This window comes from Hyperolius riggenbachi, chromosome 1, assembly GCF_040937935.1.
Source record: "Hyperolius riggenbachi isolate aHypRig1 chromosome 1, aHypRig1.pri, whole genome shotgun sequence".
NCBI classification, from domain to species: Eukaryota; Metazoa; Chordata; class Amphibia; order Anura; family Hyperoliidae; genus Hyperolius; species Hyperolius riggenbachi.
Genome location: NC_090646.1, coordinates 22,485,816 through 22,511,567, shown reverse-complemented (window position 1 = coordinate 22,511,567; position 25,752 = coordinate 22,485,816). Strand labels below are relative to the sequence as shown.

General features: G+C 45.8%; 1 protein-coding gene across 2 annotated transcripts in view; it reads left to right on the top strand.

Moving 5' to 3' along the window:
* ALMS1 (ALMS1 centrosome and basal body associated protein) overlaps window positions 1-25,752 on the top strand; it is an 82,688-nt gene that overhangs the window by 23,111 nt on the left and 33,825 nt on the right. For both annotated transcript variants that reach the window (XM_068274149.1, XM_068274140.1), the window contains exons 4-7: window positions 4,614-6,633; window positions 9,001-9,160; window positions 13,513-14,733; window positions 18,206-18,330. In XM_068274149.1, the coding sequence (XP_068130250.1) occupies window positions 4,614-6,633; window positions 9,001-9,160; window positions 13,513-14,733; window positions 18,206-18,330 (3,526 nt within the window). The remainder of the gene's footprint in view (window positions 1-4,613; window positions 6,634-9,000; window positions 9,161-13,512; window positions 14,734-18,205; window positions 18,331-25,752) is intronic.

Genomic DNA, 25,752 nt, shown 5'->3' with positions numbered 1-25,752 from the left:
GGCTTGCCCATTGGTCAGCTGAGATCCTGGGCTTGCCCATTGGTCAGCTGAGATCCTGGGCTTGCCCATTGGTCAGCTGAGATCCCGGGCTTGCCCATTGGTCAGCTGAGATCCGGGGCTTCCCCATTGGTCAGCTGAGATCCCGGGTTTACCCATTGGTCAGCTGAGATCTTGGGCTTGCCCATTGGTCAGCTGAGATCCTGGGCTTCTCCATTGGTCAGCTGAGATCCTGGGCTTCCCCATTGGTCAGCTGAGATCCTGGTCTTCCCCATTGGTCAGCTGAGATCCCGGGCTTCCCCATTGGTCAGCTGAGATCCCGGGCTTCCCCATTGGTCAGCTGAGATCCCGGGCTTCCACATTGGTCGGCTGAGATCCCGAGCTTGCCCATTGGTCGGCTGAGATCCCGAGCTTGCCCATTGGTCGGCTGAGATCCCGGGCTTCCCCATTGGTCGGCTGAGATCCCGGGCTTCCCCATTGGTCGGCTGAGATCCCGGGCTTCCCCATTGGTCAGCTGAGATCCCGGCCTCCCCATTGGTCAGCTGAGATCCTGGGGTTCACCATTGGTCAGCAAAGCCACCCATCCCATTAGCCAAATGGAGAGGATCAGCATGGAATAGCAAGAATTTCATTGGTCAGGTCACACAGCCTAATGCCTCCACACATGCAGAGATCTATATATACATATACAGGTAGTCCCCGACTAACAAACGACCCGCTGATATGAACGACATGGATTCTGTGTTTCCTTTGGAACAAGTAAAAAAAAATTCAAATTGAACTTGTGGTTCTTGAGAAAATCCATTTAAAAAAACTATTTCAAAGAAAAAATGGCTTTCAAACTTGCATAAGCAGGTACAGGGGACAGAGGGGGACACTGGAGGCACAGAGGAGAGGTACAGGGGACAGAGATGGCACAATGTTCCGACTTAAGAACAGATTCAGGTTAAGAACCTACAGTCCCTATCTCGTTTGTTAACCAGAGACTGCCTGTATAGACGTACACACACATCAACAGTCTGACCAATCATCACAGCTTATGAGAATAAGAAGACCTGATGGGGAACTGTGATAGGTGGAGAAAGTGGCATAACACATAAGCGCCACCCATACACTGTACTAGGCTATTTCAAATCACACCCCGAACTAGACAAAATATCTACATGCAGTATATAGAGTGTGTGTGATAACCCTATCTCAATATATGTGCTGTGTGTATGGAGGCATTCGGCTGTGTGGCATGGAGAGACCACTGGCTGCAGCCACGTTACAGCATTACCGATGCCTGCATTAGCATGGGAATTTTATAGTCCTCTAATAAAGAGGATTTTAAAGGAGCCATGCTGGACCTTTGCTGGTGATGGTGAAATCCATCCCGTTACAGTGGACCAGAACTCCTGCACAGTACGAGAGAAATACGCTCTGTATGTATTTATAGAGTTTAGCCTGTTTAATTCCCCCTCATCTGTGACTAATCACCAGTGTAATTTGATCTCTCAGCTATTTTAGCTGGCTGCCTGTTTTACTGGGCATGTGCAGACTGTACTCAAACACACGCAGTACAGATGAGCTTGTCCACAGACAGGAGCATTCCCACAAAGCAGAAAAGGGTGCTGGGAAGTGACGGTGGGCAGGAGGAGGATGTGGAAAGCCCCTGGAGCATCATACCATATGCTGTGCTGTGACTTTCAGCTTACCCTGCTTTATATGTCCCCCTATCCCCCCCCCCCCCCACACACACACACACTGGGTACTTGTGTAAGTATTTCATGTCTGTAATTTGTGTCTTACATCTGTGATCGGCTGTCTGCATGTTAGGTCTGACTAAGCACATCTGTGATCGGCTGTCTGCATGTTGGGTCTGACTAAGCACATCTGTGATCGGCTGTCTGCATGTTAGGTCTGACTAAGCACATCTGTGATCGGCTGTCTGCATGTTGGGTCTGACTAAGCACAACTGTGATCGGCTGTCTGCACGTTAGGTCTGACTAAGCACATCTGTGATCGGTTGCCTGCATGTTAGGTCTGACTAAGCACATCTGTGATCGGCTGTCTGCATGTTAGGTCTGACTAAGCACATCTGTGATCGGCTGTCTGCATGTTGGGTCTGACTAAGCACAACTGTGATCGGCTGTCTGCATGTTGGGTCTGACTAAGCACAACTGTGATCGGCTGTCTGCATGTTGGGTCTGACTAAGCACATCTGTGATCGGCTGCCTGCATGTTGGGTCTGACTAAGCACATCTGTGATCGGCTGTCTGCATGTTGGGTCTGACTAAGCACAACTGTGATCGGCTGTCTGCATGTTGGGTCTGACTAAGCACAACTGTGATCGGCTGTCTGCATGTTGGGTCTGACTAAGCACATCTGTGATCGGCTGCCTGCATGTTGGGTCTGACTAAGCACAACTGTGATCGGCTGTCTGCATGTTGGGTCTGACTAAGCACAACTGTGATCGGCTGTCTGCATGTTAGGTCTGACTAAGCACAACTGTGATCGGCTGTCTGCATGTTGGGTCTGACTAAGCACAACTGTGATCGGCTGTCTGCATGTTGGGTCTGACTAAGCACAACTGTGATCGGCTATCTGCATGTTGGGTCTGACTAAGCACAACTGATCGGCTGTCTGCATGTTGGGTCTGACTAAGCACAACTGTGATCGACTGTCTGCATGTTAGGTCTGACTAAGCACGACTGTGATCGGCTGTCTGCATGTTGGGTCTGACTAAGCACAACTGTGATCGTCTGTCTGCATGTTAGGTCTGACTAAGTACAACTGTGATCGGCTGTCTGCATGTTGGGTCTGACTAAGCACATCTGTGATCGGCTGTCTGCATGTTGGGTCTGACTAAGCACAACTGTGATCGGCTGTCTGCATGTTGGGTCTGACTAAGCACGACTGTGATCGGCTGTCTGCATGTTGGGTCTGACTAAGCACATCTGTGATCGGCTGTCTGCATGTTGGGTCTGACTAAGCACATCTGTGATCGGCTGTCTGCATGTTGGGTCTGACTAAGCACATCTGTGATCGGCTGCCTGCATGTTGGGTCTGACTAAGCACATCTGTGATCGGTTGCCTGCATGTTGGGTCTGACTAAGCACGACTGTGATCGGCTGTCTGCATTGCATGTTGGGTCTGACTAAGCACAACTGTGATCGGCTGTCTGCATGTTGGGTCTGACTAAACACAACTGTGATCGGCTGTCTGCATGTTGGGTCTGACTAAGCACATCTGTGATCGGCTGTCTGCATGTTGGGTCTGACTAAGCACATCTGTGATCGGCTGTCTGCATGTTGGGTCTGACTAAGCACGACTGTGATCGGCTGTCTGCATGTTGGGTCTGACTAAGCACATCTGTGATCGGCTGTCTGCATGTTAGGTCTGACTAAGCGCAGACAGAAGTCAGTGGATTACAGAGAGTGCTGCTCAGCACTATATGTAGAGAGATCACAGATGTGGGGTTCACATCACATATAGGTAAATAATGGTAATGGGGGCAGGGCAGAGGGAGCGGCAGGCTAAGCTGGGGTGGTTGCGTCTGGAAAAATCATGCGGGACCCATCAATATGTTCTGCTTGCCCGAACACACCGACTGGATCCATTGTGAACGGACTGATGTAAACGGATCCTATTGCTTAAAGTGTAGCAGAGATCTTGTAAACGAAAGATTTGATACTTATTCGGGGCTTCCTCCCGCCCCATAAACGCATCTGTGTCCCTCATCGTTCTCCGGTAACTGGCTCAGTTGGATCCAGTCTGGGTCTTTTGCTGCGCATGCACAGTAGACACTGATTGACGCAACTGAGCTGTTACCGGGGCTAATCGCGGCTTAACAGCAGACCGCGGGCGGACGGCGTGGGGCACAGACGTGTTTATGGGGCTGGAGGAAGCCCCGGGTAAGATCAAATCTTTAGTTTAGATCTCTGCTACACTTTAAAGAAATATCGAGGTGAAAATAAACTGGTGAAATAAACAACTTTATCTATCCTCCACCTTCTAAAAATGACACATTCATTGAAGTATGTCAGAGCTCTGTGAATTATTGACTCTTTTTATCTCTTTCCTGCTCTCAGAAGCCATTTTCTGCCAGGAATGTGTTTTATGGCTGTCAGGGAGGGTTACGCTATATTCTGACCAGGTTCCAACTGGACAGAAACTTGCATATCTGATGTTTAACTCTTTCAGGCAGAGAAAGAAAAAAGGAACACAGCCTAGTTATTTGTGTGCTAGGCACTGTACATACACATGTCTATCTCGTCTTGTCACATGTCACCTCGGTATTTCCTTAACATAGGATCCGTTTGCTTCTGGTCTGTTGCACTCTGCTATGCAGAATGATATTTATGCCAGTATGAATGGAGTCTAAGGGTGCATACACACATCACTATCTTGGCTGAACAGTTTTTCCACTTCCATGTAATATGAGAGCTTGGCTACATCTGTTCAAAGTATTCAAAACCTGTTTGCTCTCATTTTACGCCGAATGGGTAAAATTGGCCAATCAAGATGTGATGTGTGTACGCAACCTAAGGCTTGTTAAGCGAGAAAGGTAACGTTTTATATACTAAACAGATGTCTATCACTTTACTTGTGACATATTTGCATTCTTCCACCAGGGCTTCCTTGGATACGTCGGAGTTTCCCGGGCCGGCCTCGAAGTCTTTAGAAATGACGGATGCGGTTTGGCTGGCAAGTAGAGAGGTGCAGATGGACCAGGAAGAAAGTGACCTATTTCTGGCACAACCTTATAGAGAGAGCCAAGATGGAGCTGTTGACCTCAGTGGTGTTCATTCCCTGTCACAACACCCATTGTCTGTGAGTCACAGAGGCAAAGTAGGTGATACCATTATGGAAACCATTGGTTCTAATTCCAGAACATCCAAGGAAACCACCCATCGTTCCATCGAAGACCTCCTGTCAGAAGATGGCTCATTTCTGGATAGTAATGTCCCGGCACCTGTGTTGTTGGAGCTGCTGGAGAAGGAAGTCGGTATGTCAGTTGGCAGTGGCACCTCTTCTCGGCGTTCTTCACAGACTGCGTCTGCCACAGAGATCGATAACGTTGATGTCCCACCACAAGAACATGCACAATGCAAGGTTAATATTTCTGACCTCCAAAGCCAACCTGCCACCCGTCCTGTTGTAAATTTATTAGAAGAAGAATCGTTCAGAGATTCCAGTGAAATACATTTTGAAGATTATGAAGGCTATTTTGATGCATCCCACCAGTTAGAACAATCTGGAATTACCTTACGCCAATCAAATCGTAAGTCTACTCAAGTTTTTCAAGATGAACTACAGAATCAGCTGTGTGCCGAGATCCAGAAAAACGGAAAGAAAAGAGAGATGTCAAAGACTCCAAAGGGCAGATTTCATAGCCAATCATCTTCTCAGAATGCCTCTGTTCTCCATGGCAACATCCCAGATAACAGAGAGAATACAATTGAGGACCGGCCAAAAGATGAGTTGACCGTGTCCTCTCATTACAGCATAGAACGTGGACATAAAGAGACAGAGATATCACAGTCTGGGAATACCCCTGTAGATGAGGCATCCTTTATAGGACGATTAGCTCATCCAATCTCCCAGTCGACACCTGGGACATTTTCCATGGGTCGGAAGCAACTCTCTGGCAGGATCCAGCAAATTAAAGCTAAGCTTACTGGTTCCAACATGTCTCTCAATGAAGAGCCAACCAGCAGCTCTTCTCAGCCTAATGTGGCTGTCGGCATTGGAGTGCCCAGGTCAGCTCAGAGCAGCCAAGGTAACCCTGAAAGCAGTGACTCTCAAGGATCATTGTCTCCTCAAAGACAAAGGATCCAGTCGTTGCCCAGCTTGAACTATATCGAAAAGGTCGGAACTTGGAACACTAACCAGTCATTTGATGCGCTTGTCCTTCGTGGCATAACTGGTGTGTCTCCTAAAAAGATGGCTTACGATGCAGTAGCAGATTCCTTGAATCGTTTGTTTTCCAGGCAAAACAGTAGTGACACCACCAAAAAGAAAGGAATAGCCACCTCATTTAAAGGCACATCTTCTATGACCAACCTAAACGTAGCAGATAAAGAGTCAACCAGCGTTTCCCAGTTGACTCGGTCGCAGTCTTATAACTCTGTCATAACCGTATCTGCTGATAACGCTACTGAAAAGAAAACAGAGGTATCTATTGTCCCTGTGGCTGAAGAAGGAGACAACGATTCAGCCAACTCTGACTCTGTGCAGAGCTCTGAGGTCCTTGGAACCTCCTCTGTACCAAGTCAGAACCATTTGAACAATGTGACTCAACACCATAATGGGGCATCAAGCCAAACAAACGTTGACCCAGCTCATGCAGCCACTGATAACACTGAAAGTGTGGATGAGCAAAGCACTAAAGAGGCTACTAAGCCTGATGGGTCTAGTGTGAGTGTGAAGAAGAACATTATCACCTTGGAACATTTCAGCGATGTCTCTCTCGATCAAGACTTCTCAGGAAGTTCTCACACAAGTGACCACACCAGAGATGTCCTCCAGGATTCTGCTGCATCGTCCATATTTGAGCCATCCCACCGCCATATGAAGCCTTTTCTAGAGGACTGGTCAAGGGCAGAAAAAACACCGGAGCAGGACGAGTTCAACATTGAAGAAAGGATCCCTGTAAGTAGATTAATATTTTTTTCAAAGACCAACTCTAGGCTTAAATGTTCTTTCTTTAAGATCTGTAGAGCACTCAGTGGCAGAACTTGACTTCTTCTCTGTAGAAGCAGTTTTAGTCAATGTCCAATAAACGAGTTTATTAACTGGTTTGTAGCATCTTTTTCCTGCATGGCAGACCCCAGAGCTCGGCCTGCAATTTATGTACACAACCTAGTCTGTTCCCTGCCTCTTCCTCAATAATACACAGCTAAGCAAGAGCCCTGCCCACAGAACATACACATATTTTTAAAACTCCATACCTGGAAATTGAGGTGCTCATGCACCTGTCTATCTTCCACCAGTTAGTCCATTAGATCCCTCTCTGATCAGAGAGGGATCTATTGCCTGCCCAGTCAATGCACACCGATTCACACCAAATCATCGTGCCACCACCACACCAAGTGTGTGTGTGTCGTTCTTCCTTCCCCCACTTCCTCCCACCTCCCCCTGTGTACAGGGCTGAAGGCGCGCTTGTCACACTGGAGTGAATCCTAGCACCCTCCAGTTTTGGGTGTCACCGCGAGCTTCTGAAATTTTCCACCATGTCAGATTAATCCCTTCTACCGATTTCCTCCTGAAAAAACACACACCACTTACGTGGTGCATGGGCATGTCAAGAGCTGGACATGGACTGTGAGCAATGTTGGTTCAGTTTCACTTCATGGAAGTGGGGGACTTTACAGAAGAATGCTGGGCAGCTCAGCTGGTTGCCTCAGAACCCCATGATTATAATTTATACTTAAAAACATTACGGCCGTCACCCAAAGTGTACCACGGCTTCCTGTAGGGCCGCCTCCTGTGTACCTTTCAGAATCCGTTAATTAAAAGTAGCCATACATCAGGCGACTTGGCGGCCGATCGACCAACCGATTTGATTATTATAATCAAATTGGATGAAAATTGGTGCCGCCAAGTGTATGCCCGAGTGACAATCCGACCAATTTCAGGACGAAATTAGTCGCATAAGTTGATTGCACAGGCTGCAAGATGTTGGGCCAACTTGCTCATTTGGGTGTGTGCCGGTAACGGCATGCAGTTTTGGGACGACCGACGAACCGCTGACGCTGTCCCCCAAATTTTAAGTGTCTCTGGGTCCTATTGAGCCTTCCCGGTCCCCTCGTTGCAACTCTAGCCTCTCCATTTGTATCCCCTGCTGGAGGAGACTTCGGATCTCTTTGGGAGCCAAGTCCTCCTGAAGACAGGCGGCTCTGTACTGTGCCTGCGAGAGAGCGTGCTGGCGCAGGCGCAGTACAGAGCCGCCCATCTTCTGGAGCACCCGGGCTCCCAAACACATCCGAAGCCTCCTTCGGCTGCAGAGAGAACAATATTTGACCATATTGGTTGAACTGCTACCGGGAGCCATTGCTGGAATGAGGGCCGAGAGAGGAGCGGGAAGGCTCTAAAAGACCCAGAACCTTCCCTCTCCTTAGGTAAGTATCTGGCTGATTTTTGTAAAGGTTTAATTCCCATTGACTTTAAAGTGACTCTGAACAGTAACTAAAATAAAAAAATTCACTTACCTTGGGCCTCCTCCAGCCCACCGTAGGCCGCGCGGTCCCCCGGCGTCCTCCTGTCCGTGTCCCTCCGTCGACCTCCCGGGCCGGGTGTCGGACGACTCTTCCTGGATTATCACGCCGGCCACTACACGTCATCGAGGCGGCCGGCGTGACAGGTCTGCGCATGCGCGGTTTTCTATCTCTAAACCGCGCATGCGCAAACCTGTCACGCCGGCCGCCTCGATGACGATCAGCGTGAAGATCCAGGAAGAGTTGCCTGACACCCGGCCCGGGTGTCGCCGGTAATGGGAGCCACCGGAGGGACACGGACAGGAGCCAGGAGGACACCGGGGAACCTTGTGGGCTGGAGGAGGCCAAAGGTAAGTGAAATTTTTTATTTTAGTTACTGTATAGAGTAACTTTAATTGATAAAGGCATAACAACGGACTTGCCCTCACCTGCCCATGAAAATTGCCTTTGAGGCAATTGTCCCATTACTTGTGAGCCCTGGAAATGAAGGCAGTATGTTAAAAAAAAGTTTTAGTTGCCTCACATTTTTATGCAGTTGTTTTGTTCACCCCACTGAATTAAAGCTGAAAGTACAGTAATACTTACGGGCCCTGAGAAACCAAGCAAAATTATCCAAAGGTTTTGTTCAAAAGTGAATTACAATACCTGATAAAACGTGTTTAATCTTAATGCATTTTGGAGCTAATTTTTTGATTTTTATCAGTTAAATTACTTTTTAGTGTGCAATTTTTAAAAAAGAAAATATTGAAAATAATCAGAACTGGCCAAAAAATGCTGTGCTGTTACTTTGTGATGTTTTTAGACCTATTTGCGGAACCTGGGCATTGATCAGTCACCGTCCACCATTCTGGCACCCTTCACTCCCAAAGGGCCAATCAGAGAGCCTGAGTTCTCCCCCACAGAGCTGAGGACTATCAAGGGTTCCACCGCAACTCCCAGCCAGAGCATGAAGCTCTCCGAAGGTAAATAGAGAGACTGTGTGTGTGAGAGGCATGTGCATGTGACCCCTGGTGAACTAGAATGTGTGTAATTTGTGTGAGGGGGCTGCACATGTTACATCATGACATGGAAAGAGCTCTGAAACCCAACTCCCAGACCTGACTCTGAAACCAAGCTTCCTGGCCTGACTTTGTAACCTGGCTCCCCGACCTGACTCTGAAACCTAGCTCCCCGACCTGACTCTGAAACCTAGCTCCCCGACCTGACTCTGAAACCTAGCTCCCCGACCTGACTCTGAAACCTAGCTCCCCAACCTGACTCTAAAACCTAGCTCCCTGACCTGACTCTAAAACCTAGCTCCCTGACCTGACTCTGAAACCTAGCTCCTCAACCTGACTCTGAAACCTAGTTCCCGGACTCTGAAACCTAGCTCCCAGACCTAACACTGAAACCTAGCGACCTGACCTGATCCTGAACCGAGTCTTAACCTACAGTAACTCTGAAACCTAGCTTCCAAGCCCTAAGGTATGGGACCCACTATCAGCGCTTTTCAAATCGCTTGTGTTTAAAAAAAGCTCTTGCTAATGCAATGCTATGGAAGATTTTTTTTTTAACCTCCCTGGCGGTAAGCCCGTGCTGAGCATGGGCTATGCCGTGCAGGAGCATTTCTCAGGCCCTGCTGGGCCGATTTGCATGATTTTTTTTGTTTGCAACACACAGCTAGCACTTTGCTAGCTGCGTTTGCATTCTGATCGCCGCGCCGCCCTTCCTCCCAGACCCCATGCGCTGCCTGGCCAATCAGTGCCAGGCAGCGCTGAGGGGTAGATCGGGACTCCCAATGACATCACGACGTCGGTGACATCATGGCGACGGGGGAAGCCCTCCAGGAAATCCCGTCCTTTGAACGAGATTTCCTGATCAGAGATCGATCGAAGAGGGTGGGGGGCTGCCGCTGCACAGCGGCTATCATGTACATGAATCATGCTACATGATTTAAAAAAAAACACTGCTCTGCTGCCCCTGGCGGTTTTTAATAGACCGCCAGGAGGGTTTAATCACATCTCTCAAGTGGGATCACACCCATAGCATTACATTAGCAAGAGCTTTTTTTAAATCACAAGTGCTTGCACAAGGCTTAAATGGAAGGTTCAGGGACGCCTTGAAAAAAATAAAAATCCATATCCACTTACCTGGGGCTTCCTCCAGCCCGTGGCAGGCAGGAGGTGCCCTCGCCGCCGCTCCAGAGGCTCCTGGTCGACTTCGGTGGCCGACCCGACCTGGCCAGGCCGGCTGCCAGGTCGGGCTCTTCTGCGCTCCAAGGACGGGCTCTTCTGCGTCCCACGCGGGCGCGCTGACGTCATCGGACGTCCGCCGGGCTGTATTGCGCAGGCGCAGAACTACTGCGCCTGCGCAGTACAGCCCGGAGGACGTCCGATGACGTCAGCGCGCCCGCGTGGGACGCAGAAGAGCCCGTCCTTGGAGCGCAGAAGAGCCCGACCTGGCAGCCGGCCTGGCCAGGTCGGGTCGGCCACCGAAGACGACCAGGAGCCTCTGGAGCGGCGGCGAGGGCACCTCCTGCCTGCCACGGGCTGGAGGAAGCCCCAGGTAAGTGGATATGGATTTTTATTTTTTTCAAGGCGTCCCTGAACCTTCCCTTTAAAAAAGAGCTGCTTGTGGGTTCCAAGCCTAAGGCCTGAAACACACCAGAGGAGTTTTTCTGAGCGTTTTGAGTTTTTAAATCTGCTGCTAATGTTATCCTATGTGTCTGTGCACACTGGAGCAATGAGGTTTTGTAAAAAAAACCCATAGCATTACATTGGGAAGAGCTTTTAGAGGTTTCAAAACCTCTTCCCAATGTAATGCTATGGGTTTTTTTTACAAAACCTCATTGCTCCAGTGTGCACAGACACATAGGATAACCTTAGCAGCAGATTTAAAAACTCAAAACGCTCAGAAAAACTCCTCTGGTGTGTTTCAGGCCTAACTTTGAAACCTAGCTCCTTAACCCAATCTTTAACCTAGCGTCTTAATCTAACTCAGAAACCTGGCTCCCTAACCTAAACCTTTAACCTAGCTCCTAATCCTGATACCTAGTAGGGATGGTCAATGAGATGCAAATAATTTCAAGTTGATGCAAGATTATGCAAATTGTGTATACAAATGTATGCAGTTTGAAAATGGACCAATCAAATTTTACCTCTGCAGGATTAGATTGGTGCATGAACTCAGAATTATTTGAATCTCATTGACCATCCCTAATACCTAGCTCCCTAAGGTGACCCTGAACCCTCTCAGCCTGACCTTAAACTTCAACTTAACCACTTCAGCCTATCTGGGCAACTATAGTCGTCCAGAAAGGCCCTGCTTAAGTCTAACTGGACACATATATGCATCCAGTGTTTAAGCGACAGGTGGGTATGCGACCCCTGCTTGTACCTGGCGCAATTTCCGTGTCGGCGATTGGGGAAGGGATGCAAGGCTTTCCCAAACCAATCGCTGTGCCTGTAATAAATGGACATGACCCCAATCAGGGGCCATGTACATTCATAATAATGAAACAAAAGTAAAAAAAAAAAAACACTTCCTGGTAAATCAAGACTGTGTTAATACCGCCATTTAGTGGTGAAAAGTTGAATTACACACACCACAGACTTTCAGAAACGTTAGCAAGACCCCCTTGACCCCCCCAAAAAAAAAAAAGTAAAGAGAAAATCCATAAATAGTTGCCTTAGGGACTTGGCTATTTGGCTATTTTAAGCTGCATGTCATGAGGTTATATTACTGTGAATTTAGTGCATAATGGCTTGCAATTGATGCCCCAAACAGAGAAAATATACCTTTATTTCCAAATAATATATTGCCGCCATACATTGTACTAGGGACATCATTGAAATGTGATAGCGGGGACTAATGGGCAAATTAAATAGGTGGGTTTTATTTACAATAGCATTGCTTATTTTAATACTATAGGGGATGGCATTGGAGAAATAGTATATTTTTTCATTATTTTTTTTTCTTGTATTTGCCTATAAAATGCATAGAAAACAAAGTAACTACTAAAAACAAGTATGGCCAACGATAGGCTTAATTTGTGGCAAGAAAAAAAAAAGCTATAGATCATTGAAGTGTGAGAAGCAGTGATAAAGTTATGGCCAAGTGAATGGGAGGAGCACTGACAGGTAAAAATGGCTTTTGGCGTTAGGGTAAAATGGCCTGTAGGCTGAAGTGATTAAAGGGGAACTGAAGTGACAGGAATTTGGAGGCTGCCATCTTTATTCGCTTATAAACAACGCCAGTTGCTGGGCTGGTATGCTGAGCTTTTGTCATGCTGAGCTTTTGGCTTTAGTTGTTTTGGAGTCACACCTGCAACAAGCATGCAGCCAGCGCAGTCACATCATCTGATCTGCTGCTCATTCCAGGCCAGTGACTCATAGTATTAGAGGCGGAGCCTCAGCACAGAATTCAGGCAACCGGCATTGTTTAGAAGAGAATGAAGATGGCAGCCTTCATATTCTTCTCACTTCACGTTCCCTATAACCAATCCCTGAAGCCAAACCACCTGATGTAACCCGAGCATAAATGTAACGCAACCATGGAGCCTACCCCTAACCTTATTTTCATCTCGGCTTTAAGCATCTTAACTCTACATTGACTCCTTAGCCTTAACCCTTAAAAAGAGAAACCGTAACCAAAATTGTATTTCTGTATGGCTGATATTGTGGTGAAACCCCTCCCACAGTGTGATGTCAGGACCATGGTTCTGACATCACACCGTGGGAGCCTTGTTGCATTATGGGAAATAACAGCTGTTTACAGCGGTTTCAAACAGCCAAAAAAACCAAGCAGCATCTCCTTCCACTGACATCACCAGCAGGAAAAATGTCACCATGTGATAAATGTTAGAATGTAAATTAGAAAGGGGAAATATTTTACAATGGGAAACCGCTGACTAAATCATTTATACATAATTATTGCAAAAAAAAAACACTTTTTTATTACATTATTTTCACTGGAGTTTTTCTTTAACTCCCCCCCCCCCCCCTAAACTGTCAGTTTAATCCCCAAACCTAACCTTAGATGTCTGTCTAACCTTTAGACCATGCTTCAATCCTAGTTCTTAAATTACTCCTTACACCTGGCTCTGATCTGCAAATTAAACCTTAGACTAATCAAAAAGATCTAACCCTAAGTATGAGGTTAGCTAGAACTTTTCACTGTACCCCTAAACCTAACCCCATCATTGGCTCCCTACTTATTTGCTTTTTCTTCACATCCAGTTCCCGAAGTCCTCAGCATCTCTTATGTTTGACCGTTACGTTATTATGTTATATTTCGGTGCAGAATGTAATGATGATAAATGTTTCATTTTGTTCAGGTGACTCTCTAAATGCAGCAAACATCTCACAGTCCAGTCTTTATTCCACCGCATCCACAACGAGCGTATCTATTCCATTGGGTTCCGAGGCTGGTCAAGAATCCCCTCTTCCCACTGAACTGTCTCCTCAGTTTAGCTCCAGGTCTACGAGTGACAGACCCATAAGCCAGGATGATACCGCCACAAGGGACGTAGGAAGTATCCCAGAAGCCTTTTCTTCCCAGATATCTGATGGAGGAAGGAAGGAGGTACCACCTGCTGTTAAGATGTCCAGCGACCTCAGCTTCAGTCATGCCGTACCAGGGGTTTTGCCAAACCTTGACAACATAGCTGAAGATCCATCATATGTTAAACAGCTGGTTGACCAGTTTGAGTCTGGTGGTGTTGATGCAGATCAGGATCATCTAAACCAGGCAAACCTTTCTTCCCTTGCAAGTTCTTGGAAGATGCCTCATCATGTGGACTCTACAAATGACTCCTTTGTTGGGTCTAAAACTCTCAAAGAGATTCGAAAACTTTTGGCTGAAGCAGATGATGTAAACCTTGACAAGACCTCCTCAGACATAGACCCGAAATATTCACTGAAGGATTCATACATCTCCTCTCCAGTTGTGAACAATGGTTTACAAGATTCTCTGAAGTCAAATGCTTCCAACAGCAGGTCAGCAAGCCCACTGGATCTTCAACTGGATAACCTCTCATGGGATACTTCCTTTAACAGTAGTTTGAGGAGTGATGGTTTTCTAAGGAATGAATTGTCTACAAAGACTGACTTGCTGTGGAAAGACCATCATGTTACCAGCTTTGCTTCAGCCAGAGACAGCTCTAACTTGAGAGAACTTTCTGAAAATAGACACCACCTGCCTTCACCTATGTTAGGCTTTCACAAACACAGTCGCTCAGAACCAGAAGGTTCAAGCGAAGCAACTGCAAACAGATTGGTGCTTCCATCTAGTGTCCACTTCCAGGATAACCATACGAGGGCAGAAGGTGTATTACAATCCAGCGAGCAACTTTTGAGCAGTGTTTCCAGAGCCGTCGGTGGCCTGAAGCACGCTGTAGATGAGACATGGTCTGGTCATCAGAGAGTGACAGGAGAAGAGAGCGATGCCAGCAGTGGTGATTCTCTGGCTGCTCGAGTCACCAGTCTTCTGAAGAGTAATACTTTATCCCAGACGCCAAGGGTCGGACTGCCAGAGTACGAAGACAGAAAAAGTCGAGGTAGGACTATATTCTGATCCATTCATTCTCAAACTTCAGCTTTTCACGGATCATCACCTTCAACTCTGTATTCTTTAACTCTATAAAGACCCTCATTTTCCTCAAGCTTTGCTGCAGTTGAAGGGTTAATATTTGTGTGTCGTTTTAGACCATACAGTTGTTAAGTTTCAGAGCTTATGGTTTTGTTAAAGCAATTTATACCTTCTTTTTTTTTTTTTTGAAAGAAATTTGCCCTACAGAACGTAACATCCCTCAAGCTGTTTTCTGCTATCCATTGAAGACTTGCTACTAGGGATGGTTATGCTTAGAAGAACTTATGGAGAAGCATGTGATCAGTTTGATTAGCTGATAGATTTGTAAGGCCCCGATTTGCTGGTCATGATCATGCGTGAATCCAAATGAGTCATTACAGCAAATCAGAGCCTTACAGATCTATCAGCTGATCAAACTGATCACATGCTTCTCCATGAGTTCCCCTAGCATTGCCATCTCTACTTGCTACCCATCTATTTAGGTCTGCAGTGGCTATTACTTTTCAAACTAAACTTTGTGCAAACCATAACAACGCTATACAGATGTGTACTCTTTATTTCCCAGAACCCTCCCCTCTCTTTTTGTGCTGTTGACTCCTGGTTACCTCATCCACCTCTTATGCATCGGTGTCACTGCGAGTGTCACCACTCAACAAGAATGGAGCTCACCAAAACACGAGACCACCGTGAGGTTGTAACATTCTCAGTGGGTGGTGGGACATTTTTCAGAGTCCATCAGGTCACTGAGTTGATTTATCCGCACACTTCTCCATAAGACTCCAAGGCCAACTTTATCATTACTTATCGCAATGAAACGAACTATATCTTGTTTTTTTCGTCACCAATTAGGCTTTCTTTAGGTGGGACAGTAATGCCAAGAATTATCTTATTCTAAATGTGTTTTAATGGGAAAATAGGAAAAAATGTGGGGAAAAAATCATTATTTTTCAGTTTTCGGCCATTATAGTTTTTAAATAATGCATGCTACTGTAATTAAAACCCATGGAATTTATTTGCCCATTTGTCCCGGTTATTACACCGTTTAAGATAGCCCAGTTTTATTTTATATTTAAATCTAGTTTTTACTGTTGCATTATCTCTGCTCAATGACACCTTCATTAAAGTATACCAGAGCTCAAGTCTATAAATTATTGAGCTTTCTATCTCTTTCCTGCTCCAGGAAGCCATTTACTCACAGGAAAGTGTTTTATGGCTGTATTTACTTATCAGTGAGGATTATTCTATAGTCTGACCCAGTCCCGACCCGGACAGAAACTGTCACTTGCATGCTTAAAGTGATCCTAAAGTCAAACCAAAAAAATGAGTTTTACTCACCTGGGGCTTCCAATAGCCCCCTGCTGCTGTCCGGTGCCCTCGCCGTGTCCCTCCGATCCTCCTGTCCCTGCCGGCAGCCACTTTAGAGGGCGATATTGTGGCTGGGAACGTAAAGAATCACTCGCGCTCCCAGCCTGTCGGCTCCTGACGGCGAAACCGAAAGTGGCTGCCAGCGGGGACAGGAGGATCGGAGGGACACGACGAGGGCACTGGACAGCTGCAGGGGGCTATTGGAAGCCCCAGGTGAGTAAAACTCATTTTTTTGGTTTGACTTTAGGTTCACTTTAACTCTTTCAGACAGAGAAAGGAAAAAAGGAACACAGCCTAGTTATTTGTGTGCTAGCCACTGTACATACACGTCTATCTCATCATGTCACCTCGGTTGTCCTTTAAGCAAGTGAAGTATGGTCTGCTGTTAGATGTAGAGCAGATATGCTGACTTCAACAAATGTTGATTCAGGCCTGTGGAATCCTATACAAGTCTCTGTATCATGCCAGAAGAAGGGATGTAATGTTTGGAAAGCTTGAAGTAAGCCGTGTTCATTTAGTCTTTAGAGGTATTACCTGAATCCATGGTTGATGTTGGCATGTATGGCCACCTTATAACTGAGTGTATAATCCCTTCCGTAAAGCAGAAACAGCCTTCGTCCACTCTCATCCACGTATTCCAAGTATTTTAGCAGACTTAAGTCAGCCACACACTATCTGATCAGGTGAGCAATCATTACCAGATATCCATCGTTGGCCCGATTGCCACCCTGCTCCGCTTCATATTAGATCAGATTGAGGGGATCTTTGTTTTTAATAGATTTTCATTAATTGATTGTAACTTAAAATCTGTTTTAAAAAGAAAGCTTGGATAGAGTGTGCTAGGGATGGTCATTGACTTGAATGCAGATTTCATGCAAATTGTACGCTGTTGTGACCTGAGCCAATCGATTTTATTTCCTGCTGGTTCTGATTGTCCTCGTTCCAAGCCCGCTACAGTTGGCGTTAGACTTGCATGGTAACTGGAGCTATTAGTTTCTCATTGACCATCCCGTATGCCCAGCTCTACACTGATGTGTCTGTGACCACTCTGGTTGTTTCCCAGGACACCGCTTTGGACCTCTGCATATGCTGGACTGTGAAACCTGCCTCACTTTACTCTCAATTGTTACTCTGATGGAAGTGATTCTGCTGCATACGCGGAGCCAGCATACCTTTGAATGTGTAGCGTTCCTCATCCATATGGAATGAACGTGTCGTAGTAAACCAGTGAATCATTCAGGGTGCAAAAGGAGTACATATTTTCTCCTGCTTTGTAAAGACTTATGAAGGTATCCTTTACACAGGGCTGTGGAGTCGGAGTCGAGGAGTCGGAGTCGGGGCTATTTTGGGCACCTGGAGTCGGAGTTGGAGTCGGAGTCGTTGATTTCATAAACTGAGGAGTCGGAGTCAGGAGTCGGAGTCGGATGATTTTTGTACAAAATCCACAGGTCTGTTAGGTATTAGACTAAGGAGTCGGAGTCGAGGAGTCTGAGTCGGAGCCATTTTGGGTGCCCGGAGTCGGAGTTGGAGTCAGTCGTGGTTTCAGAAACTTAGGAGTCGGAGTTGGAGTCGGAAGATTTTTGTACGACTCCACAGCCCTGCCTTTACACCAAGCTGTACACTGTTGTCATGGTTTCAAGAAAGTTTACTAACACAAAAGAGAAAAGATCAAAGATACTTTTTTTCATGGCATTTAGTTACTGTGGGCCCTTTCACATGGGCAGTTGAACTGTGTAGTAACCAGGCAGTTGCCATGCAGCAGTGAGAAGTTACCAAGCAGCAGCGAGCAGTTACCAGGCAGCAGCAAGCAGTTGTTAGGAGTTCCTCAGTCTTTTCACTGCCTATCAACTGCCCGTATGAAAGGGCCCTAAGTGACTGGTGTAGTGGTGATATAAGTTATGTATCTTTGTAGTAAGAGTTACCGTTGGGAACAGGTTTCACATCTAAACGATTCTGTTTTCTCAGAATACCACTGAGGAATGTTTAGTGGCTGAACAAAGCAGTCTCCTCTTTGTGCGCTGCTGATTCTCAAGATTACAGGATTAAAATCTGTCATCTATCCATTGTGTACACAGGATCTGTGAAGCTGAAGCTCACTGCTCAGTCCCTTCCAGCGGACACGGACCTCAGTGAAGAGGACCGCCGACGGATAGAGGAAATCAAAAGAGAGCTGCTGGTCGAGGCCCAAGAGGCTGTGAAGGTGGGTGTGTCCCCGGTCTAAGTGAAGTGTGGGAGGGATCAGCAAAGATTCAGGTTCTCAGGGGAGGGGTTTTACCATTTCCCATAGCTCTGGATGGAGAGTATCGCAGATGAAAAGAGAGCTGCTAGTTGGGGCTGAGAAGGTAGGCATGTCCCAGGCCTAGGTGAAGCATGGGAGGGATAAGCAAGGATCTTGCTGCTCAGGGGAGGTGTTTACCAGTTCACGTGTGGAGTAATTAACACTGGACAGTGGTTGGAGGATATCTCAGATGAAAAGAGAGTTGCTGGCCGAGGGCAAGGATGCTATGGAGGTGGGTGTGTCCTAAGCCTAGGTGAAGCGTGGGAGGGATCAGCAAAGATCCAGGTACTCAGGGGAGGGATTTTATCATTTCACATATTAAGACCATATCACTGGACATGATGTGTCCCAGACGAAAAGAGACCTGCTAGTTGAGGCTGAGAATGTAAGAACGTCCCAGGCCTACATGAAGCTTATGAGGGATCAGCAAGGTTCCAGCTGCTCAGGGGAGGGGTTTACCAGTTCATGTGTGGAGAATATCACTCTGGACAGTGGTTGGAGGGGATCACAGATGAAAACGGGGTTGTTAGTTGGGGCTAAAGAAGCTGAGAAGGTAGGCATGCCCCAGGCCGAGGTAAAGCGTATGAGGGATCAGCAAGGATCTAGTTCCTCAGGGGAGGGGTTTTACCATTTTACATGTGGAGAACATAACTCTGGACAGTGGTAGGACGTGTTGGCAAAGTCCTGTCAGCTTTGGGTATGAGTCAAAAGGGCATGGCTCTAACTAGTTTAAGTGCAAAGTGTAGATCTAACTGGCCAAGAGGGGGACTGAAACTGGCCAGTTCAGTTGTAAAGGCAGATGCTTTGCCTAGGATATGATGTTGGGGTGTGGCAGAGAGGGCCTGTGGAAGGACTGATGAGAAGGGGAGTAGCTCTGATTGGTCAGATGTGACTGTTGGGTTGATTTTAGAGGGGTGTGTCATTATGTCACAGGCTGTGCATCGGGGGGGGGGGGGGGGGGGGGGGGCTGGCGGTGGGATAGAATTCACTGTGTAGACCTCAGGTCACTTTGCTGAATTATTACTAATAAAATGCCATGCTTCATATGTGAGTGAAATGAGCACCTCAGTGGTTCTCTCTAGTGCTGCCTTTATACGCACACGTGGCTTTGTGGCGTGTGGCTGACATTGTGTTTCTGATTGGTGCAAGCAGCGTGGTAGTCGTGGCTGAAGACAGGTAAGTCCTGGTATGACGTGATTGCATGCCTCTCTTATAATGTGTGATTTCACAGGAGGCCTGTTTATGGAACACATCACTTGTGTGATGTCACTTCCTGTGTGATGTCACTTCCTGACTTGCGTTTTCCTCTGATATTGGTGGAGCTGAGATCAGTAGTATAAGGATATATCCCTATTAACAGGCCAAGTACTGCTCAAGCTAAGGAAACGCCTCCCACCATGTGATTGTACAAGGTGGTGCACAGAAGAGCGGCTGTCTGTCAGGAGCACAAGTATGCAGGGCCTTTCTGCACCACCCTGTAGAACAAATTACTCTTCAGTCTCCTGATGACTGAGTTCCTCACGAGGCCTGATAAGTCTGTTTAAAGCTGCCCATAAACGGTACAAGTTTCTGACCGATTGAACATACAAATCGAATCTGGTGCTGTTAAGGGTGCCGATAGCTCTACCGATCATTCCATCAAACCGAGTTTTGGAACAATTCTTTTTATCCGATCGGGTTGCTTATCAGTTTCGCCCCGATTGGTGGGCCTGAACGATGGTTTCTGATCGATTGCAGTCGATTAATCGTTCTGGAAATTGGATCATTAATGGTCACCTGTATTCTGCATGTAGTGTGTCTGCAGTGTGTTTTGTACCATAACTAAGGCTGTCTCCAACTGCCAAGCAAGCAGTATCTCCCTCTGTGCGTAGAACTCTTAGTGATGAACATTTCGTACAGATCACCTGGCAGGACTAAAGATTTCACCACCAGTGATACATTTTAAGAATGTAAATCAGGGAGAGGAAAGATTTTACCATGGGCGAACACTGACTAAATAATCTATAAATGAATATTGTAAACAATAAGCAATTTTATTCATTCTGTTATTTTCACTACAGGTCCTCTTTAAATCACGTGATTAGCAAACAATGTTGCACAGTTACGTGGACAAACATAGGTAATACAGATAGGTATACACCAATGCTAGAATACAATAGGGGAGAGAGCGCTGCCCTGCCTTGGACAAGCCTGGGTAGTATAGATAAGACACAGACATAGTAAAATGTACACATGCATAAGATAGTAAAGCATATACAACACTACAAAGGGACAATGGGGAAAAGAGCCCTGCCCATTTCAGCTTGCTGTGTGAGAGGAATAGAGGTAAGGAGTCAGTGAACTGCGCGTAAAGTGGTGATTTGTGCCTTATTGCACAGCATTGAGGAAACCGGCGAGCTGGCTACAATGTTCTAGGCTGGATTCTGTGGTTGCCTGAAGAGGTGAGGTTTTGTTTTTGCGGTTGAAATTTTTGGGAGGGAGTTCCAGAGGATTAGAAAGACTTGTGAGAAATCCTGTCTGTGGGTCATTTAATTCTCTGAAAAGAGATCTCATGCTTTCAGAAAACGGAGTTCTTCTTCTCTGTAAAATCTGGGATCAATAATTATTTGCTTTGTCTCTTGCTTAGTATTATTATTATTTATAAATCAGCAACATCTTCCCCAGCGCTGTACAGAGTATATTGTCTTGTCACATAACTGTCCCTCGGAGGAGCTCACAATCTAATCCCTCCCATAGTCATATGTCTATGTATGTATCCTGTAGTGTATGTATCGTAGTCTAAGGCCAATATAGGGGGAAGCTAATAAACTTTTCTGTATGTTTTTGATGTGGGAGGAAACCGGAGTGCCTGGAGGAAACCCACACAGACACGGGGAGAACATACAAACTCCGTGCAGATGGCTGGCATTTGAACTGGAAACCCAGCACTGCAAGGCGAGAGCGCTAACCACTACGCCACCGTGCTGCCACAGTACTTATAGTGTTCTATGTATACTGTGGATGATGTTTTTATTTACTGTAGAGGATTATATCACCAAATCAATTGCAACTTTATGCTGTCCATAAATTGTTACTCTATTTGCCCCTGTGGTGTCTGAGTGGTGCACCCCTTCCCACCTTTACTTCTGAGAGACTGCGCCTCTCTGAGGTGCTCTTTTTCAACCCAATCATATTACAGACCTGTTGCCAATAAACCTTAACTATATAGTAGTTTTTTGTATTCCTGGCATTGCACAATTTTCTCAATCTTTCTTTCCCCCTGTGGAGTCTGTTGCTGGCATAAAATTCAAAATGGTTAAATGTTTTTCAAAGAACTAACATTTCTCAGTTTCAATACTTGATATGTTGTCTCTATATTGTTTTTGTAGGCGTAGGGTTTAAATAATAAGCAGGTAGTCTCGTTCTGTTTTTTGTTGACGTTACGCAGTGTCTCCCGGAAACAGGTTTGTATAGGATAACCGATTGAGTATTATGCGTAGGAACCTGTTGCAAGAACACATAAAGGAGCACTATTGTTATAAACTGTAAACGTTCTAAAATGCATGTGCATACAAACATACAGATAAATTATACATTTGTCCCAGAGTAAAATGAATTATAAATGACTTATTCCTATTAGTTTATCCATTCTAGGATACAGAAGGGAGGAAACAGCACAGTAAAGGTGACAAACTATTCAGTAATATAAGAAAAACAGATTTCCCTAATTCCACAATAGTCTATGTAGTCATTAAACATGGTTAATAAGTTACTAACAGTTTTGAGCAGATACAAATTTATTGTTAATATTACACAGCTTGGACTTGTCAGTATAAAATCTATGATGTCTGTATCACATCTGTCATCCATGTTCCCTGTACTGCAACAATCCATCAAATACCACATGAAATACCACATGAGACCGCATGAGGTACAAATCTTAGTGAATTGTCATGCAGTTTTTCTGTTGTGAACTATTACCTGCCACATGTGTGAAAAGCTTAGTGACTTTGGAAAAGTACTCTAAAATAGATGTGCAGAGCCAAGTACACAAGTCACGTTCAAAACAGAAGCACCAAAATTAACATAATGGAGGATGTTCGCTTCCAAAAACAGTTTGCACACAGAATGTTCCGTACTAGACCCTTCGACGGCAATGAGGTCATCCTTCATGGAACAACAGAATACCCAAGCAGCTCGAGGTGACCCAAAACCACTAGGAAAGAATAGGGGACTAAAAGAGACCGAGAAGCACTCCTACTAAAAAAGCAATGCTTAGTGTGATTTTCCTTCTTAAAACAGAAGGCATTTGCTATAATTCAGCTTTATGTGAGCAACTGTGGTCTCCCACAATGCATCACTGCTGAATATGCAAATTATCTCTTTATGCCCCTGAAGCCAGACTTACATCCAGAACCACTAGTGAAAAACATGCCTATAGCTTTAAATTTTACAGACCCACATCAACCCAACAGACTGGCTGCATGTTGATGTGATGTTGACAGTTGATGTGGCTGTGTAAAATTTAAAGCTATAGCCTTGGTATACACCAGCAGTCCATTATGGAAGGGGCCCTAACCTATAATTACATGGGGGCAGCTGGCCATAAAATGATTTACACATTTTTTTTAGATGACAGGGAAGAATTGGCAGCACTCCTAAAACCAGGCTGCACCTGAATTGCCTACCATTTTTACCAAATGTGTCTTAAAGAGGAGCTGTCAGCCATACTATCTTAGGGAAAAACACACACTCACACACTCACCACACACTCACCACACACTCACCACACACTCACCACACACACACACACACACTCACCACACACACACACACACACACACACACACACACACACACACACACACACACACACACACACACACACACACACACACACACACACACACACACACACACACACACACACACACACACACACACACACACACACACACACACACACACACACACATACACATACACATACACATACACACACACACACACGTAAATACTTGCTCTACTTGCATAACATATGTATTGCACTGCCCACATTTTGATTTTACTAATTTTTCTATAGTAAAAAAAAGAGAAGAAAATCCTTCTTAGGATTCTCCATTTTAACTGTCCCTATCTTGAAGCCAATCCTAATGTCATTTCCTCCCTTACTCTCCTCTGCCTGATTGTGTATGCATTGCCCGCCCTTCCCTCAGTCTTCACGCACTCCCACCCAGCTCTGCAATAGAAAGTGCATTGTCTCAGCATGAAAAATATTGGCCAATCAGAGAGGAACAGAAGTGTGGGAGGGGGAAACAGGAGGGAAAGAGGCTTCAGCCAATCAGGCTGCATTAGATAAGTCTGAGAGGAAAGTAAAGAAGCAAAAAAAGGCAATCCAGCATGCCCTGCAACTTCCTATGTGTGGCAATGTACCAAAAAAGAGTCAGGTAGATTGGGGAATGATCATTTATCAACAAGAAAGGTAGTATTGATTTTTAACTTTTGGATTGCCTGATTAGCATCCTTATTACTTGTTTACCAGATAAAAATAAAGAATTCATTTTTTATTTTATGCCCGACAGTTACACTTTAAGCCTTGTACACATGCTTGACTAAAGTTGGCTGAGGCGGCTGATAAACAACCCTTCAGCCGACAAACAAGCCTTTGTATGGCAACCCCCAAGTGATCCGCCCTGCAGATCTACCCACCCGATTGATGGCCAACTTGTTTGAAGATGCCGCCCCACTGTGTGACATCACACATGCCCGACCGTCATCCCTCCGCCCCCTGAATAGCTACAGTACATGTCGTCGGCTACACAGCGGACATGTGTCTGTACAGCCCAGCAATGTGGCCCAAGGGATCAGTTCCTGCTCCTCGATGGACGACATCAATCTCACAGGTGTGTAGGTGACTTGAAGCCAGTGTATCCTAATGATATCCTAATGATAGAATCCATTGTTTAATATGTGATCACACCCATTGAACAGCATGGGCAGTGCGGTGGCGTATGTTAATGCGTTACGTTATAACAGATCATTATTTTTATTTCGTATATTTATAGCACTGTCATCATTCACAGCACTGTATAGAGTACACAGTCTTGTCACTGAACGTCCCTCATAGGAGTCCACAATCGAATTGAGCTTACATCCATAGAGTGTGCTGCTTTAGAGATGCACATTGGTGAAACAGTCTGACCAATCCTGGAGCCAGCTGGCAATGTTTAGAAACATGAGCAGCACAAACACTAATGGAGGCCATATACTTATGCTAGGTACACACGATGCGTTTTTTCCGATTTTCCATTTGTTTTTGCGGTCGATTTCCCACTCGATTCCCTTTCCTTATCAATTTCCATTCACTTCTATGCGATATCGACCAGAAAAATGATCAAAAATAAGATTTTTAACATGACGGAAATTATCTGTCGAACCATCTATTTAGCACAAAATTGTATGGTGTGTACCTAACATTATAGATGTCCACCTGATTCGACCTTTAGATCAATTGATCCACAGCATTGCATTGTTTGATCCGGTGCTACGCTCTGTGCCGCTGATCTGCTGCAACTCTCCACCAACCACCAATCAATTATTAACCACTTAAGTGCCAGCGGTCTCTGCCCTCTTAAAGAGAACCAGAGATGAAGCACCCTCTTGTATTTTACCTTATAAATCAGTGGGAACATGACAGTAAACACCTAATCTGCCCTTTGTTTCATTGTTCTCTGTGTAATCTGACTATAATCACCTCTGATAAGAATCCCCGACTGAACAGTCAGGCTGCTCCGTCTAGCTTTGCTACAGAAAGATTATAGCTAAGTCTGTCTTCTGTGGTGTTATTTGAAGCCCAAGCCTGCCCCCTTGTGGCTTTGCTATAATGACTCAGCAATAATCATTCCCAGCAAAGCCAGATTTAATTGCTCAGTCTGGGATTCTTGTGACTGCTGATAACAGACACTTTTAGCAGTGAGGGTGAAACAGAGAGCATGGTAAGTGTTTTCTCTAATGTTCTTACTGATATACATGGTAAAATACACAAGGGTGCTTCGTCTCTGGTTCCCTTTAAGGACCAGAGGCCGCTGGACGAATACCAACGAATCGCCGCACATACTTGCAACCGCCGCTCGTCGGGAACCACAGGCCACCCACTCTGCCGTCTCTATGACGGCAGAGTTCCTGTGAGCCGGTCAGGAGCTGCTTCCATTGTCTCCTGACCCTGCCTATCAGTAAACCAATGGGAGTTGCCTATGTTGATAGGCAGGTTCAGGAGCCAATGAAATTCGCTCCTGACCCACTAACAGGGCTCTGCTGTCATAGAAACGGCAGAGGGAGTGAGCTGCGGTGGGGAGACATCGGCCA